General features: G+C 44.1%; 1 protein-coding gene across 3 annotated transcripts in view; it reads right to left on the reverse strand.

The window, feature by feature from the left end:
* Window positions 1-32: 32 nt before the first annotated feature.
* LOC131883148 (potassium voltage-gated channel protein Shaw-like) overlaps window positions 33-14709 on the reverse strand; it is a 46774-nt gene continuing 32097 nt past the window's right edge. For 2 of the 3 annotated variants that reach the window (XM_059230522.1, XM_059230523.1), the window contains 5 exons: window positions 12820-13014; window positions 8568-8833; window positions 7441-7714; window positions 6930-7260; window positions 33-1604 (listed from right to left, as the gene is read on the reverse strand). In XM_059230522.1, the coding sequence (XP_059086505.1) occupies window positions 766-1604; window positions 6930-7260; window positions 7441-7714; window positions 8568-8833; window positions 12820-13014 (1905 nt within the window). In that variant the 3' untranslated portion in view covers window positions 33-765. Of the gene's footprint in view, window positions 1605-4103; window positions 4717-6929; window positions 7261-7440; window positions 7715-8567; window positions 8834-12819; window positions 13015-14709 lie in introns of all 3 variants that reach the window. The other variant, XR_009373585.1, reaches the window with a different exon arrangement.

Raw genomic sequence — 14709 nt, forward strand, 5'->3', positions numbered from 1 at the left:
ACTTACATTCATGTAGATAGAAAACGAACACGGTTGAAAGGAGTTGTATAATTAGTTAGGGAGGTGTCGATAGTGTTCATAAAAAGATGAAAAGTTTTTACTGGAGATTATAGTTATACGTAGATGGTGATCAAAATGTATAATCATAATAATGATGATACTAATCATAAGAATTTGGATAATAATAATCATAACAATGATAAGGACCGTAGGCATAACGTGTTATCACATGCATTTACACTATCGAAATGAATATTAAGAGATAGGGGGCAAGTGATTTACTGCCATTTTATAAAAGGCGTTTCGTTCCGCCCTGCCTTGATCCATAATGTTGGCAAAAATTGCAGCTGGTGTACAATAGTGACGGTGTGCAATTACGACCAAGGACTAGAAAAGACATGGGTTTTGAATGTCTTTGCTCAACGATGCGATGAAGGAGACCCAAGGAGCAGTTGATCTTGCTTCATTTCAAAACCTTGAAATAGACCAGAAACTGCGGGCCTTGGTCCAGTTCTGCGCACAACAACGCTCTGGAGGGGAAATTTCTGGTCCCCCGGAATTTACATCTCATCTTATCAAACTCAAGAGTTTTCCCCATTTAATCTGGACTATTCATCCGCTTGACCCACTTGAGAGTGCGTGGAGCTTTTGGCACTTGGAATGGTCCAGAGCTGAGAAGCAGAGCTGAGAAGCAGAGCTGAGAAGCAGAACAATGATGACAGTGTTCCAACTGCGTTTGGAGTGGTTCCACCACGAGCACGCTAGTCACAGATAGGTACGCTCACCGAAATCATAACTGGTCACACCCAGAGACGCCCTGTCACTAAGATCTTCATTGGGTTTGGAATAAGCGGGTGGAAGCACATCAAAGCTGAAGGTGGAAGAAAGGGGTGGAAACGGATTTGAAGACGTCGAGATCGTGTTGGTGGTGGGTGTCTGAACGGATTGAACGGATACTTCGGAGATTTTGAGGAGAGGAGCAACAGTCAAGGAAGAAGATCGAGTTGAGCGGATGGAGCCCGAAGGTGAGCCCTCGGGCATCAAGGACGAGGGTGAAAAGGGAGGTGGATGGCTGGGGTTTTGGCACAGAGAATTGGAACGGTTGTCTTTGGTCCAGTTAGGGCTCACAGACCCTAATCGGTTGAGACGAGGTCCACCCCCATTACTACTGGTAGTAGTGCAGCTAGCATCAAAACTGACACCATCACGAACCTCGCGGTCACGGGAGGTCAGATCCCAAGGTTCCAATATTTGAGGAGTGGGAAGAACGGGCGAAGGCCGCCGACCGTAGAGCCCGCTTAAGCTTGGTGACGGGCCACGCGATCCCAACGACGTCTTCCGGTTTTCGGAGGCGACATTGTCCGCCGGAGATTTCACTCCGTTGGAAGCATGACCATTGCTGAGGGAAGAGCTGGACCGGGCCGTGGAGGTCATAATGGATGGGATGCCTGCGATAGCCGCAGGTTGAGACACAGCCGTGGCCATCATAGCCATAATGCCCATGTTGGGCCGTGGCCCAACGCCCGCTGTCCCGGGTAAACCTCCCATCATGGAGTTGATGCCAAAGCCATTGGGATTCAGGGGAATGCCGGCCAAACCCATGCCTGCGATGAGAGAAAAGCTTTAGCACAACACACCATCGACAAATGAGACTACTCAAAGTCAGAAAGAACAGAAAAAAGAACAAGTGGCAATTAGCTAACACAGAGAGGTGCCGTCTTCTCAGAGTGATGTATGTACGTGGTATGTACGTAGCATTATCATAAATAGTACTTAGTTGTTGTAGGTAGTAGTGGTAGTAGTTGTAGTAGTAGTAGTAGTGACAAGAAGCGTTCAACAAAGAGTCAGTTACGCACAGAGGAATACTAGAAAGTGGTGAAGTGATGAGTAAAAGTGAGAAAGTTATATGCCAAGATAAAGCGGAAAGTTTTGCCCAAGAGGGTGGTCAAATGAACTTTGACGATTAATTATTTACTTTCGTTAAGTCACTTCAAGCAAAATTATGTTCGGAAGGGAGAAACAACGCTTGAAGAGCGCCGTGTCTGGCCATAGAAATCGAATTACTGTGATACACTACAGAACATTAACATTCATGGAGCATTGTACGAGAATGTACATTGATTCTTTAACATAAAAATGAATATCGGTATATGAGCGCGAATCATGCAGTTTATGAAACAGACTACCGTGAGGTATCCTCACTGAGAGAATTGCTAATCTGAATCTACTTTTGTACACATCATAGCATTCGCAGAAGTAGGCATGGAATTCATACAAACAGAGAGCTGGTCTCGCCAGATTTATGTACAGCAGCAACATGATTTAACCACGTATTTACAAGTGCGGTAGATACGACCGAGGAACACTGAGTATGACCATCGAGTACATGTGTATAAACAAGCGACTGTTGGTGGTGGCCACCCTTGGCACCTATCTTTTCCACAGAGGGCTGACCCGCAGCCTACCGATGATATCAATTCATGTTTGTGTTATATGTGATCGAGTCAAAGAGCAAGGTCCTGTGATCCCTAGATCACGAGGTACTCTTTGTGATTGGTTACGTCTGGACCCAGTTTGGCTCGTTAGAGAGGAACACCTGGCTAAATGGATTTGTCCGCCCACTTTGGACCTTTTCCTTTGGACGGGCGGTTGCCACACTTAGAGCCTGGGGAGGCCATGTAACCAGGCATTCCCAAGCTTCTCTTCTACCACTCACTCACCTTTCCTAGCCTGGCTCAATGACCATTAAATGTAATGGGAGATTCGTTGGAAATCGTGAAATTATTTTCTCAGATTTAATGATGCCATCTCACGGCACATTACGCTCTGAGAATGCAAATCCCTGGAAAATCGTTTCCTTTTAGCCTCTAATGGACCCTGGAGGTTACTTCACCTTTATGTTCCTAATGAAAAATCAGGAGCCAGGAAGGAACAATTAGTTCGCAGCATACAGACTCCCTTGAATGTATGACACTAAATTATGTACCATCATGAGGCTTATTTACTACAGCACATTTAGAGTGGCATTTAAGTACGACATCGAACAACGCAACAGAAAGATTCTTTAAAAGAGACGTGAGCCGACGATGTGGGGGCATCTTGAATGAAGTTTCTTCGGGACAACAACATTGTGTGAGAGGATATGTTTTGCTAATGCGCTTATCATTTCGAAAATGATATTCTTTTCGGTGAGCCTCTAACATATGATGACTGTGCTGATACATGAACAGGTAAATGGAACAAGAGCACAATTGCTTTTTTTAATGAATCTCCCATCGTTCCAATTGATCTGCCAAATATTTATGGGGCCAATTGCTTCAAACCGCTTGAAAGTGAAAGTACAAGAATACTCTTCTTGTGTGGCCCCCAAAGCTTTGAATTGTGCATGTATTTTGAAACATGAAACATTGAAATATACATCCTCTATTCATTCCAATTTTTGTCAAGAATGAAACCAAGCCGCCTGGTCTTGTTAAGTGGATTTGGCATGCCTGCCCGTGCCTCGGAATTAGGGGCTTGGACGTTAACCAATATGATTTTGCGATGAAACGAACAAAAGAAGAAAATATTTGTCTCTGGTTTTGAAAATGGAAACCCATATTTTCGACAGTGGACCAGGAGCACTTTGACTATTTCAGACGACGTAATAGCCACTTATTAGATTAAGTAGTGGTCGCTTTTAATGTATTCTACAATTTGACGAGAAGACTGGAACGATTTGATTACGACGATCAACGATATGTTCAGGAGTTAGTGAATAAACACACATAGTGAGTGCCAGTGCAGGAGAAAAAGACGGGAAAAAAGGAAGAGAGAGAGAGAGAGAGAGAGAATAGCACAGTTATGAATTTTCTATGGATATTAAGTTCTAGTAGTAATGATGACAGCCAATGATACTTGAAGCATGATCGTGTAGTAAAGAGAGACAATGGAAGATTCCGCAAAGGTACGAGAGAGATATGTATGTACAGAGAGTGAGTAAGAAAATTGGACAGGAATCTCAGCAGCTGATATTCGGAAATTCTCCATTTCAGCTGCTGACATAGGGGTCCGACAGACCCGTCAACAATTCCTGTCCAAGGATGCTGAGAGCTAAGCCTTACTCTGCTTGGATCAAAATCTCGCCCGCACATGTTGCAAAAATGGAAGAAGAGAGCAGAGAGCAGCCAATGAATGAGTAGGAGGATGGATAGACGGATGGATGGATGGATGGATTTTGGGCGAGTGTTTGGATTCATGCAATAGCCGAGAGGAGAGGTGTCTTGGAAGACCCGCCCTCTTCTTCCCCACTTGTGTTGGTATTCGAATTATGATGATAAGGAGGGGGAGGATCCTGTGGTTGGTTGTTGGTACTGTTGATGTGACTGCAATTGCTGCTGCTGTTGTTGTCGTCGTCGTGACTGGCAATGTGGCTGCCACTCGTCATATTGTTAGTAGTGAATACGGGCGGGGAGGTGGGCGGTGGTACTCGGAGGGTAGGAGGGGGTCTTGCGGTTTTCAAGGTGATGGAGGGATTACGAACACTAAGGACGGACGTACTGCTTCGATTGGTCATGTTCATGTTGTTGGATGCGGCTGTGGTCGTTTCATTGGAGAAGGGGGCATAGGAATTGTCATGGTAACCCGCCGCCGCACGCCGTGGCTGAATGGGCATAGGGCGTGGTCCAGGTACGGGGCTCATGTCCCAGCGATTAGTGCTGCGATCACCATTTGTCCCTTGATTGGAGAAAACAGACAGACAGGTTATCTAGGTGGGTGTTGACCGACCTGGCTCTCACGACTCCCTTTTCGGTTGTGGAAGATCAATCTAGTAGTCCTGGAATAATACCTGGTTCTTTGACATAAGGGGCCCAACACATAGGTTGCTCATTAGAAATTGGTTCGCATCAAACTGTTTTATTAGTCTCGTCCCTCACTATAAGTAATGGAAGTGCAGCAACATCCGTTGTCGGGAATACAATGAAAGGGGCAATAAGGAATGAGTCACATTTGTTAGGTTTCAAGAATTGTCACCCTTCATTTAGCCAACGTGATTTCCGGCATTCTCGAGAAAGTTTCAAGTCATTACGTCATTGCATCTGATTATTCGTTACAGGCTTGTGAAGATGCCGTAGCAAGTCTGTCGGTGCGTTGAGACATCTAGAAATGTTTATAATCTCTTGTGAACTGTTCAAGCGACCGACTATTCTGTCCAAGTGCAGATGATAAGAAGCAAATAAAACTTTCACTGCATCCCTAAAGCTTATCATACCAATTTGGAGCTCATCAGACCCTAAATTCAGTAGTTTTGATGTTCAAGGTCCAATCCGTTTGGACTTTTTCTTGCCAATGCATTGCATCGCGAATTTGCGATGCATTTTGGGAGCAACAAAATCTTAGGATTTTGTCATGTCTGCCAAAACGGTCCAATGTGAAGCAGCCAACTTGCCAATCAATGTCATGGTCTCGATATTCTTTTCCTCCATCTAGGCCTGGGTATCTTGAAACCCTTGGCATACTTTGCCTTGTCCTGAGATTGCGCCATAATAACTAGGCCCTTTTTAATGCAAGTAAAGAGAGGGCAGGAAAGCGCCGTGAATGCATGGAATACCATCCTGCCGGATGTTGAATAACCTTTTTTATTTGGAGCCGACTTCACTTTCCGTAGTCTAAAGGTCTATTTAGAGTCCCAGGTGGCTCCTCTAGACACGTATAATTAAAGATGGTTCGTAAGTTTGCCCAGTCTTAAGTTGACCCCCGAATGCATTGTAATTTGAGTGAAGTTCACCCAATTGACCTCCTGCAGTGTAACGCATGAAAGCATCGACAAGTCATTTGGACGGGTGAATGCCGAAGGTTCTTGGTGGTGTTGATTCTCTACCATGGATCATTGGAATCCCTCCCTTCCCCCGTCTGTTGGTTGGCAATAGCTGTTCCACTTTGGCCTCGTCTCAAGATTAATGTTAGAGCTTGGAACTCAACGGCATCAAATGCCACGGATGGAGCAGAAAACCAAGGAGAAAAAGCTTGCTTGTACCCACAGAACCCGGATTACATTTCAAGATGCAAAGGCAAAGAAAGCCTAGGCCGAGAGCAGTGCCTTTTTTCGGCTTCTTTTCCAACTTCTTCTCCTCTGGCGGTCCTATCTTACATGATGTACAGACGCCCTTTTGGTAGGAAAACCACTCCTTCCACAAAAGAATGGCTCGCTCTCTCTTTCTTCGCGATCTGCGAACGTAACGAAAGCGTATGGATTCCAGGAGCTCGGGTTGGTTGGATAAGGAGGTTTTTCTTTCCACTGGGTTCATGGCAACGGATGACGGGAACGGGAATAGGTTGGTGGGGACTAGCTGGGGTTTGAGCCGTCGTTAGTGGTCATTTCTTGCTACCCGGCGCTCTGACGCTCTGATGAAAGCTCTTCTTCAACTTCATCTTTTGATCCGGGTTTTTTTTTCGTCTGGCTATAAAAAGTACCCGCGTTTTCATTGTGGCCTGTCGGTGGTTGGCTGCCTAGTAGACATGTTCTTTGAACTCTCGAGACATGAATTTCCCCAGACTGATTCTCTGAGGAGCAATAAGCAGAAAAAGGCAGAGCAGACGCCTTTGGTCATCACCCAGAGGCCGCCTGTGACGGCTGTGATGAATTTGTAACGCCTGAGTCGGACAGCCAAGTGGAGAAGAAAACACGAAGACGACGGCACTTTTTCCCTAACATGTATGAACCCAATTTAGAAGACTATGGACTTGTGTACAGACACATTGAGGACATCAATTTCCTTCGCTCGATCGAGAGACTGATGCTTGCGGTTATGTAACTTAAAATGATCAATATACAAATCGTTCGTCCGAGTCCGAGTTGTACATATATGCCTTTGGTCAGAGATCATTGGAGTCGATGCCGACGTACGTATATATGTACCTGTGGAAGTACGTCTTTATCTCTCACTTACCCATTTTCCCGGCCAATTTGCCCCCTTTGGGTCCGCCCCCGCGCCCTCGATTGGCCCCGCCTGATTGAGGCAAGTCCACGTTGACCACGCGTCGACGTTTCTTGGGGAGCTTGGCTCGGGCTTGAGTGTGAGAATAATACATGGCGAAGTTGGACACAATGACCGGCACGGGCAAGGCCACGGTCAACACTCCACCCAAGGCACATAGAGTACCCACAAACATACCCAAGTAGGTCTTGGGAGCCATGTCCCCGTAACCCACTGTGGTCATAGTTACCAGGGCCCACCAGAGGCCCAAAGGAATGGAATTGAAGTCGTTGTGCGGGTTGGCCTGGGAAGTAAACAACAACAGGGACGTTAGGCAGGTCAATCCAGATTATTTTCACTCAGAGGTTGAGAGATGGTCTCTGTCCCCGGTTTACTTTGTATTTGTCAGCTGACAAATCCGGTTACGGTTGCTTTGTCAACAAAGCGTGCTACAAGGCCGCCCTTGTCTAGTTTGCTTGTTTACCTGGATCCGCTCGGCGTAATAAACCAAAGAGGCAAAGATAACAATGCCTAAAACGAGGAAGAATACCAGGAGCATCAATTCTTTGGCCGAGGCTCGAAAAGTCTGAATAAGAATTTTCAGTCCCGACGAATGTCGTGTGAGTTTGAATAAACGAAGGATGCGGATGATCGAAAAGAACTCGAGCACATCTGCATTCTCCAGATGGGAAGCCAGGATTTGTAGCAGGTAATCGATGTAGAAGCTTAACGTGGCCACGTAGTCGATGATGTTCACACTGGAAAGAGAAATCGAGACGAATATTGACATCTCGTCGCGTCACATCTTGTCGGCTGGGTCTCGGATTTTGTCCCCAGGGACAAGCTTCGTTTTATTCTGGCCCTGGTACACACTCCCATTAGGTCGTCCATCCATCACGAAATAGTGTACACACTTCGTGGTTAACAAGCAAAAAACCCGGACCAACGATTAATCTTGGTCCTCGACGGCCTTCAAATCCAAAGAAGAGTTCCCATTCCAGATTTTCCCTCCCGCCTTTTGGTTGAAATTTGAAGACTTCTTTCATTCAAAGATTATGGTTGCAAGGCGTCAGGACGATAATTGACTTGTAGGGACGCCAATTTTGTGCCAAGATTGTTCCTTATTAGCCGTAGAAGAAAATTGGGCATTTGGATCGCTTGGTCCAGCCCCATTCATTAAGGCGTGACCAGTTAATTACGGCAAGACCCTGTTTTGCGAAAGGTTTGTCCCATCCATCAGAGTGCTGATTAATGAGAAAACTGTTAAAAAGATGTCACGGGAAATGATCATCCCTTTTTTATTGGTGCCCACCATTAATCTTTGGAATTGATGGGGAAAGACAAATGCCACGAATTCAATTTACTAAACAATCTAACTTGATTCAATCCAAAGAAAAGAAGATCTAGAGAAGAATTTATGGATTAAAATTCTTACGCATGCCTATAGTACATATTGAAAGGTCTGGTTTACGTTTACATTAGTTCAAAATCAATGAAAGATTATATTTCTGCCGAAATTGAAATCATTTTTTTAAAGAATCGTTGGGGCTTAAAAGGATTTGGTTGCGCTTTGAGACGTACGAGAAGATTGTCAATATCGTCGTAGCGTACCTGGATCTGAGGAAAATCCATCGATTTGGACACGAGATGAATCGCATGATAATCTCCACCGTGAACCATGCGTTGCAGATACATTCCACATAAAAGAACGCTTCATGCGGGTTGGTCTGGTATTTGTCCAGAGTCCACGCCCACGTGTTGTTGGTGGTCATCACGGTTACATTTCGAATCAAAGGGACCCGCATATCAGGATGGGTCTTCAAACAAAAAGACACAATGGAGACCACGATGAAAAACACGGATATCACGCCCACAACCTAGAATCAACCGGAGAACACGTGGTGTAGTGGCATGAGGAAAGCCCCCGGTTCGAATCTCCTCCTCGAACTTTCTTCAGATAATGTCAGACGCCCATTCCCAGACCCACCGAAAAATGCATCGAGTCATGCTACCCATTTTTGTTACGAGACTATATTCAAGGACAAGATGGATCAATCAACTTAATTCTGTTACGGTGGTTTAGATAGTTTAAGAAATTGAGGATTAATATTTCAATAAGATTTATAAATCCTTCATTTTCTACTACTGGGGAGTCAGTTGCATTCCCTGTAGCGGTTGTTTAAAGTCAGAAAAAGGTACCTGAAGAGCACTTTGGCAAAGCCTACATTTTAGGCATGACAAGCACAAGAAAGTCACGAAATAATATTTTCGCACCAATATGAAGATTTTCTTTGCTGCCGGGCGTTAGTCATCCGTCCATTTGCTTGATCAATGCTCCTTTTTTATCAATTTTATGTGTCAGATTTCTCTTACTCCATTCATTCACTCCTTCCTCTGCTCATATAGTGCTCCTATCAGTACACATATCGTCAATATTTCCTCTCCTTCGTTCAATATTTCATAAAATGAGAGTAAAATGGAGATGAGAAAGGAAAATTGGATTTCCTTCCGAATTCACAAGAGACGTTATGCATTGCAATGACCTTTTTTCCGTGTTGGAGTCGACATTTTGGAATTCAATTGTCCTGCTATCGTGGTTGACATGAACCTAAAATGCACTTGAGAATTTTAAGAGACGGAACTCCGCAATTGCAACCCCAAACAGAGAATATCCTACCCAACCAACCAACCAACCAACCAACCAGGCAAACATCGTTGTTGATCTGCCATTTACGTTTATGGCCCAGCTCAAGTCGGGTTGCATGCAGCACTCAAAAGTTCCTGGGCAAGTTGATAGCTCCTCCTTGAAGTGCATTATAGCACCAATCCGATAACTCATTGGCTGAATTCAGATTAAGGAGAAGTCAACCTTTAGGCCTAGTTTACCCGTTTTTCATGTCTACTTCCACGACCGTTAGGGGTGGAGGGGGCCTTGAGTGAAGTATTCGCTGTCATTTCAATGTTGCATGTCAAATCGTACTTCCACTTTTGGTCACGTACTAGTCCAATTGAATTGATGACAAAGTTTTCAACACCTCTGAGTACAATATATGAGTCTGAGCCTTTTATGGGTTATTATGTACAGCCAGAAAGGAATGGCCAAACCCACGTGACTTTTGCAGATGACGTGAAACACATCCAATAGAGGTCAGCTTCACCACTGCGACCTGTTTTCGTTTTTCATTGATTTTTTTTATTTTTTCCAAAAGAAAATCAGAGACAATGTGCGTAGTCGCTAAGTTATACCTAGTATGATGACATCAATCGTGTAAGGCAATACGATCCCCAAGCATTAGCATGGACAGATATTCGCATGTTCAAACAGTATGATTGTGCGCTTTCAGATGCGGCCGGGGTCGAGGAAGTATGCATTGGCATTGGCTCTAACCATTACTTAAAGACAATCCCCTACTTTGGAAAGATGTTAGACGATACTAGCCCCGGTTTAGGAGCATGCCACCTTCGAAATCTCACACAGTACAGTACAGTAAAGTGTTGTATATCGTGCATGTACTTCATGGAGTAGAGCAAGATTGGGGTTGAATCCGAGCAAAGCTGGACAAAGCTAGATGAAATTTCGTGAAACAAGCTTCCCCATCTGGCTTGAGAGAAAAAGGAAAACTGGCTTAGATCTTCCTCATAAAAAGGGAGAATTGTGTTCCGAAAAGAAAGGAAGAACGGAGGGAAGAAAGTTGAATTTGATTAGATGGTATGCTCACGAAATCCGAGCGGAAAAGGGAGAAACACCAGTTTTGAATTGTTTCTGTTAACTTCAAGCGTCCAGTTTCCAGTCCACCATCAAAGGCTTCAAAATTGAAGTGTAGACTTCAATTCATTTTCAATCAAGTCTTTCAAGGAGCGCCGAGAGAGGGGCATTTTGACGAGCTCCCTAATGGGCGCAACGTCAGCTTTCTTTGACATCAACCTTGTTGGGTGTGTTCCCCTCCAAAATTGTCCAGATATCGTCGTCATCATCATCATCATCATCGCTCATATGAACCGATTTGAGATCCTTCAATTAGGACCTGGTATAGTGAAACTGGACCAAAAACGCGTGTCCTCAGCCAACCAACAGCACTGATAGCTTGCACAGATCGCCCAGGTTGGAATTGGAACAGATTTTGAGGGGGAGTCAGCAACATTTAGCTCTTCTTTTAATCTACGAAGATGGATTAAAAAAAGCCCCTCGACAGCCTCGAGTTTTCGGCTTGTAATCGAGGCATTTCCTGAACTTGAAAGTGGAACACTTTTGATGTTCATCCGTTCGAAGATGAAATGCTATTTGGCCATCAATAAAGTTTCAACGGCTCAACTATGCGACGTGGATTTACATGCGTTCCATCCAAGCCAGATAGCTTTTTGGCATCGAGTTAGGGGAACGATTTAGTGATTTAAATGATATGACAGAAATTGACCTACAATATATATATCAGACGGAGTCTTGACATTCACGTTGCTTACTTGCAAGGCCTGTGCAAGTTGCATCTTTATTTACGCCTCTGATTCACAAATGATGTTCTGCATCTTGTGCGCCCTTTAATTAAAGACAATGTGTAGCGAACAAGAAATCAATATCTTACGACTGAAGATCCACTGGCACTTGGGCAGTTGGTAAGAAAATGTTACAACTTAATTCTTTTGGTCTAATGGTCCTTTTGTTGGGACTTGAGGGCCTAAATGAACAGTGTATTCCGAGTCCCTCCTTGCCTTGACACACGTACAACACTCACCCACGCACCCACATTCTACTACATGCACAAAAGACTTTCTGTCCACTGGCTTCGTTCCCATTTTTGGATGCAACCAGCCTTTGGAACGACCAATATTGAGGAACAAAGCAAGAGCTGAAGGTAACACATCAAAAAGAAAACGAACTCTTTCCTGTCTAGCTTAGGGCCCGAATCGATCATTGGAGGCTTTTATCTGGATTGAAATCCCATATCAATCGATGGAGACACTGATGTATCACTTGGCCTCGTTCACGTTGACCATCGTCTCGGGGTCCAGAGGCTGGATTTACGGTACCTACGTCTTAAGTAAAACGAAGGGGAGCGGTAGTATGATATCGTGGGCTCAAAAGGAAGAACACGCCAACACTCCGACGATTTTCCAGCCCACTAATATGGGCTCTCAAACGGATGGCGTGAATGGAGAAATGGAAAAATGCCCGCTTGTCAAAAGCGAATGCCGTGACAAAATGGGAATGTTTAACGCTCATAGATCTATAGGGGGTTCCCACTTTCCACTTCCCACCTTTTCCTTATGTGTGTGTATGACGAAGGAGGAGGATCACGCTTCTGGGGAGACAAAGATTAATTACGGAACCCCGGTCCCAAGTGAGTCATGGAGGCACGATTTTCACCTTGAGAGTGAGTTACGCACTCACTAACTCCCTGGGTTTGTCTACCTCCGCCGATTATAATGACGGCGATGATGATGACGATGATGATGTGTGCCCTGGCACCACCTAGTGAGTCACTCCCCCTCTTCCCCGGGACTTAATCTCTGATACCGTTAAATGTGATTTTTGAGATAATTTCACAAGAGGATGTATCCCTCGGGTGTTCCAGGGAGCCGCTTCAATTCCTTCCTTAAGTTTGCCTTCTTCAAATCGGCGGGATCGTGGCTTGATCTTCTCCAGACTACTAGGTACTACGCCCACACGGTAGAAACAAAACAGAGCCAAGTTTCATAACCCTTATTGAACAATAGTTCTATTTTTCATGACTTTTTCAAATCATGCTTTCCGATCCGTTCCCGTGCCGATGGAATTGGATGGTGCTCGTAGAAATGTGTATAACTGGACACCACGAGGGCCTAGAGTGCGAATAAGTCAGGATTTGCATACCCGTTGTGTTCTTACCTTAGCAGCTGAGGAGGAATAGGGCTCATCAAACATGGACCATATTTTGGGTTTGGTCTTTTGCCACCAACTGAGATTGCCTGAGAAGTAGTCGTCTTCGAAGCCGAACTTCTTGGCTGTCTCTTCCTGTGTGGGCTTCTCCGAATCCAGATCCAATCGGTCGAGTACCGTTAAGGTCTCTTGGGTATCACGATGCTGAAACGATGAGCACGGGGTCTTTAATGTTGGTCTCGAACTCGTCACAGGATTTCACGTCATTTGACTTGAGGTTGGTTCACTAAGCTGGCTCAGCTTCATGAGCTGTATTCTAAACTTGCAAAACGTCCAAGGAAAACAGATTGGAGTGGCATGGAACGATCTGAGGCTATGAATCTCTAAGGCTTTAACCAGTTATGACCATCATAACTGGAAACAATAACAGTCATTGCCAAAACCTCCAGAACTATTATGGACCATAAACCCAGAAGCAAGCAAGGCGAGCCGTGAAACAAAGTAGACTGTGCATGTTCCATGTTCCTTGAAATGCTCTTGGACAAGGGCAATATTATCGAGAGAAGTCACTCCAATTTTCTTCTACTTTGGTGGAACTCGCTCCCATCCACTGGAATGAAAGTTGGCTTTCAACCAGAAATAGTTTTTGAAATGAATCATTCTCCTTCATTGTTATCTTCCACTGTTGTTCGGATAACACCAAAATTGTCGCGCATTATGACCTGGCATTGGTTTAGATAAGAGACTATGTTCCTCGTTTTTTATCTTGGCTTTACGACCACGGCCATAAATAATATCGTGGAGTGAGGTGATTAATGATCTCCAATAATGAAGACTTGGCGACTCTCATTCCCGCAAACGACAATAACCAGCTTTCCACATCAAAAGAAGCAATATCCCAACCACGCCCGGAAAAGAAACCGGTTTATTTCTTAGTTCATAGTTCCACTTTACAAGCATGCCTAAAGTGTTGTGCTACATTTTTCTTCTGGTTACGTTATATTGGCTGCAAATTTTCGCTCCCATCAATATTTCACATTTTTGAGCGAAAGATATAAATTTCAGAGCTCATTCTTGAGGGTACAAAAAAGTTTGAATTGTTTTAGACGTTATCCCAAAATGATTTTGAAGGTCAAAAGACTTGACCTTGAAGTGGCACCAACATTAGTTTATGTCTTTTCTGAAAGCTATTTCGAAGTGAAGTCAAGCCTCCGAATGGTTCCTTGTTTGCCCCTCTTTGAGTAAAAATGCGCCTAAAACACGCACAACAACGGTGGTGAATCTTCTTGACAGGTTGATGATGAGGATGCATTTTTGGCTGAAAAAAAGGCTGGAAAGCAGATTGAAACCAAAAACATCCGTATTGCCTGGTCTTGGTCAAAGTCCTTGAGACTAGGGCTACCAAACAACTGCAATTAAAACGGATTAAATGCAAGAAAATAAAAATTTGAATTTGCAAGTGAAAATACAAATAAACCTTGGAAAAGGGAGGATGGCTTACTCAAAAGCATATTTGATTCTACTGATTGCTTACAAGATGACTTATTTCTTCCTTCAATTGCAACACTTGCCAAATCACAAGGTACAACATTGAGAATGAAAATGAAGGACCCAACAGCTTAAAGTAAATCCAAATCATTATCCAAATCCTTTTTGACGTCTTGAAGGGAAGCCTTTTTTATCCTTACTGCAAGAACAATATGTGTATGTACTGTGTTCATGTGCGTACCACAATAGTCGGCGCATACACGGAAAATGGATAGTTGTATCTCCGGTTATTTTTTACTGGAGAGATGTACGATTGTGATGCATTCTTCTCGATTGTGCATGGTGCTCCATTCACATCAAGGCAAAAGACCAATGAGCAGATTGTCTCCGTATAAATATACAAGCAGGATC

This window comes from Tigriopus californicus, chromosome 7 (assembly GCF_007210705.1).
Source record: "Tigriopus californicus strain San Diego chromosome 7, Tcal_SD_v2.1, whole genome shotgun sequence".
In the NCBI taxonomy this organism is placed as follows: domain Eukaryota; kingdom Metazoa; phylum Arthropoda; class Copepoda; order Harpacticoida; family Harpacticidae; genus Tigriopus; species Tigriopus californicus.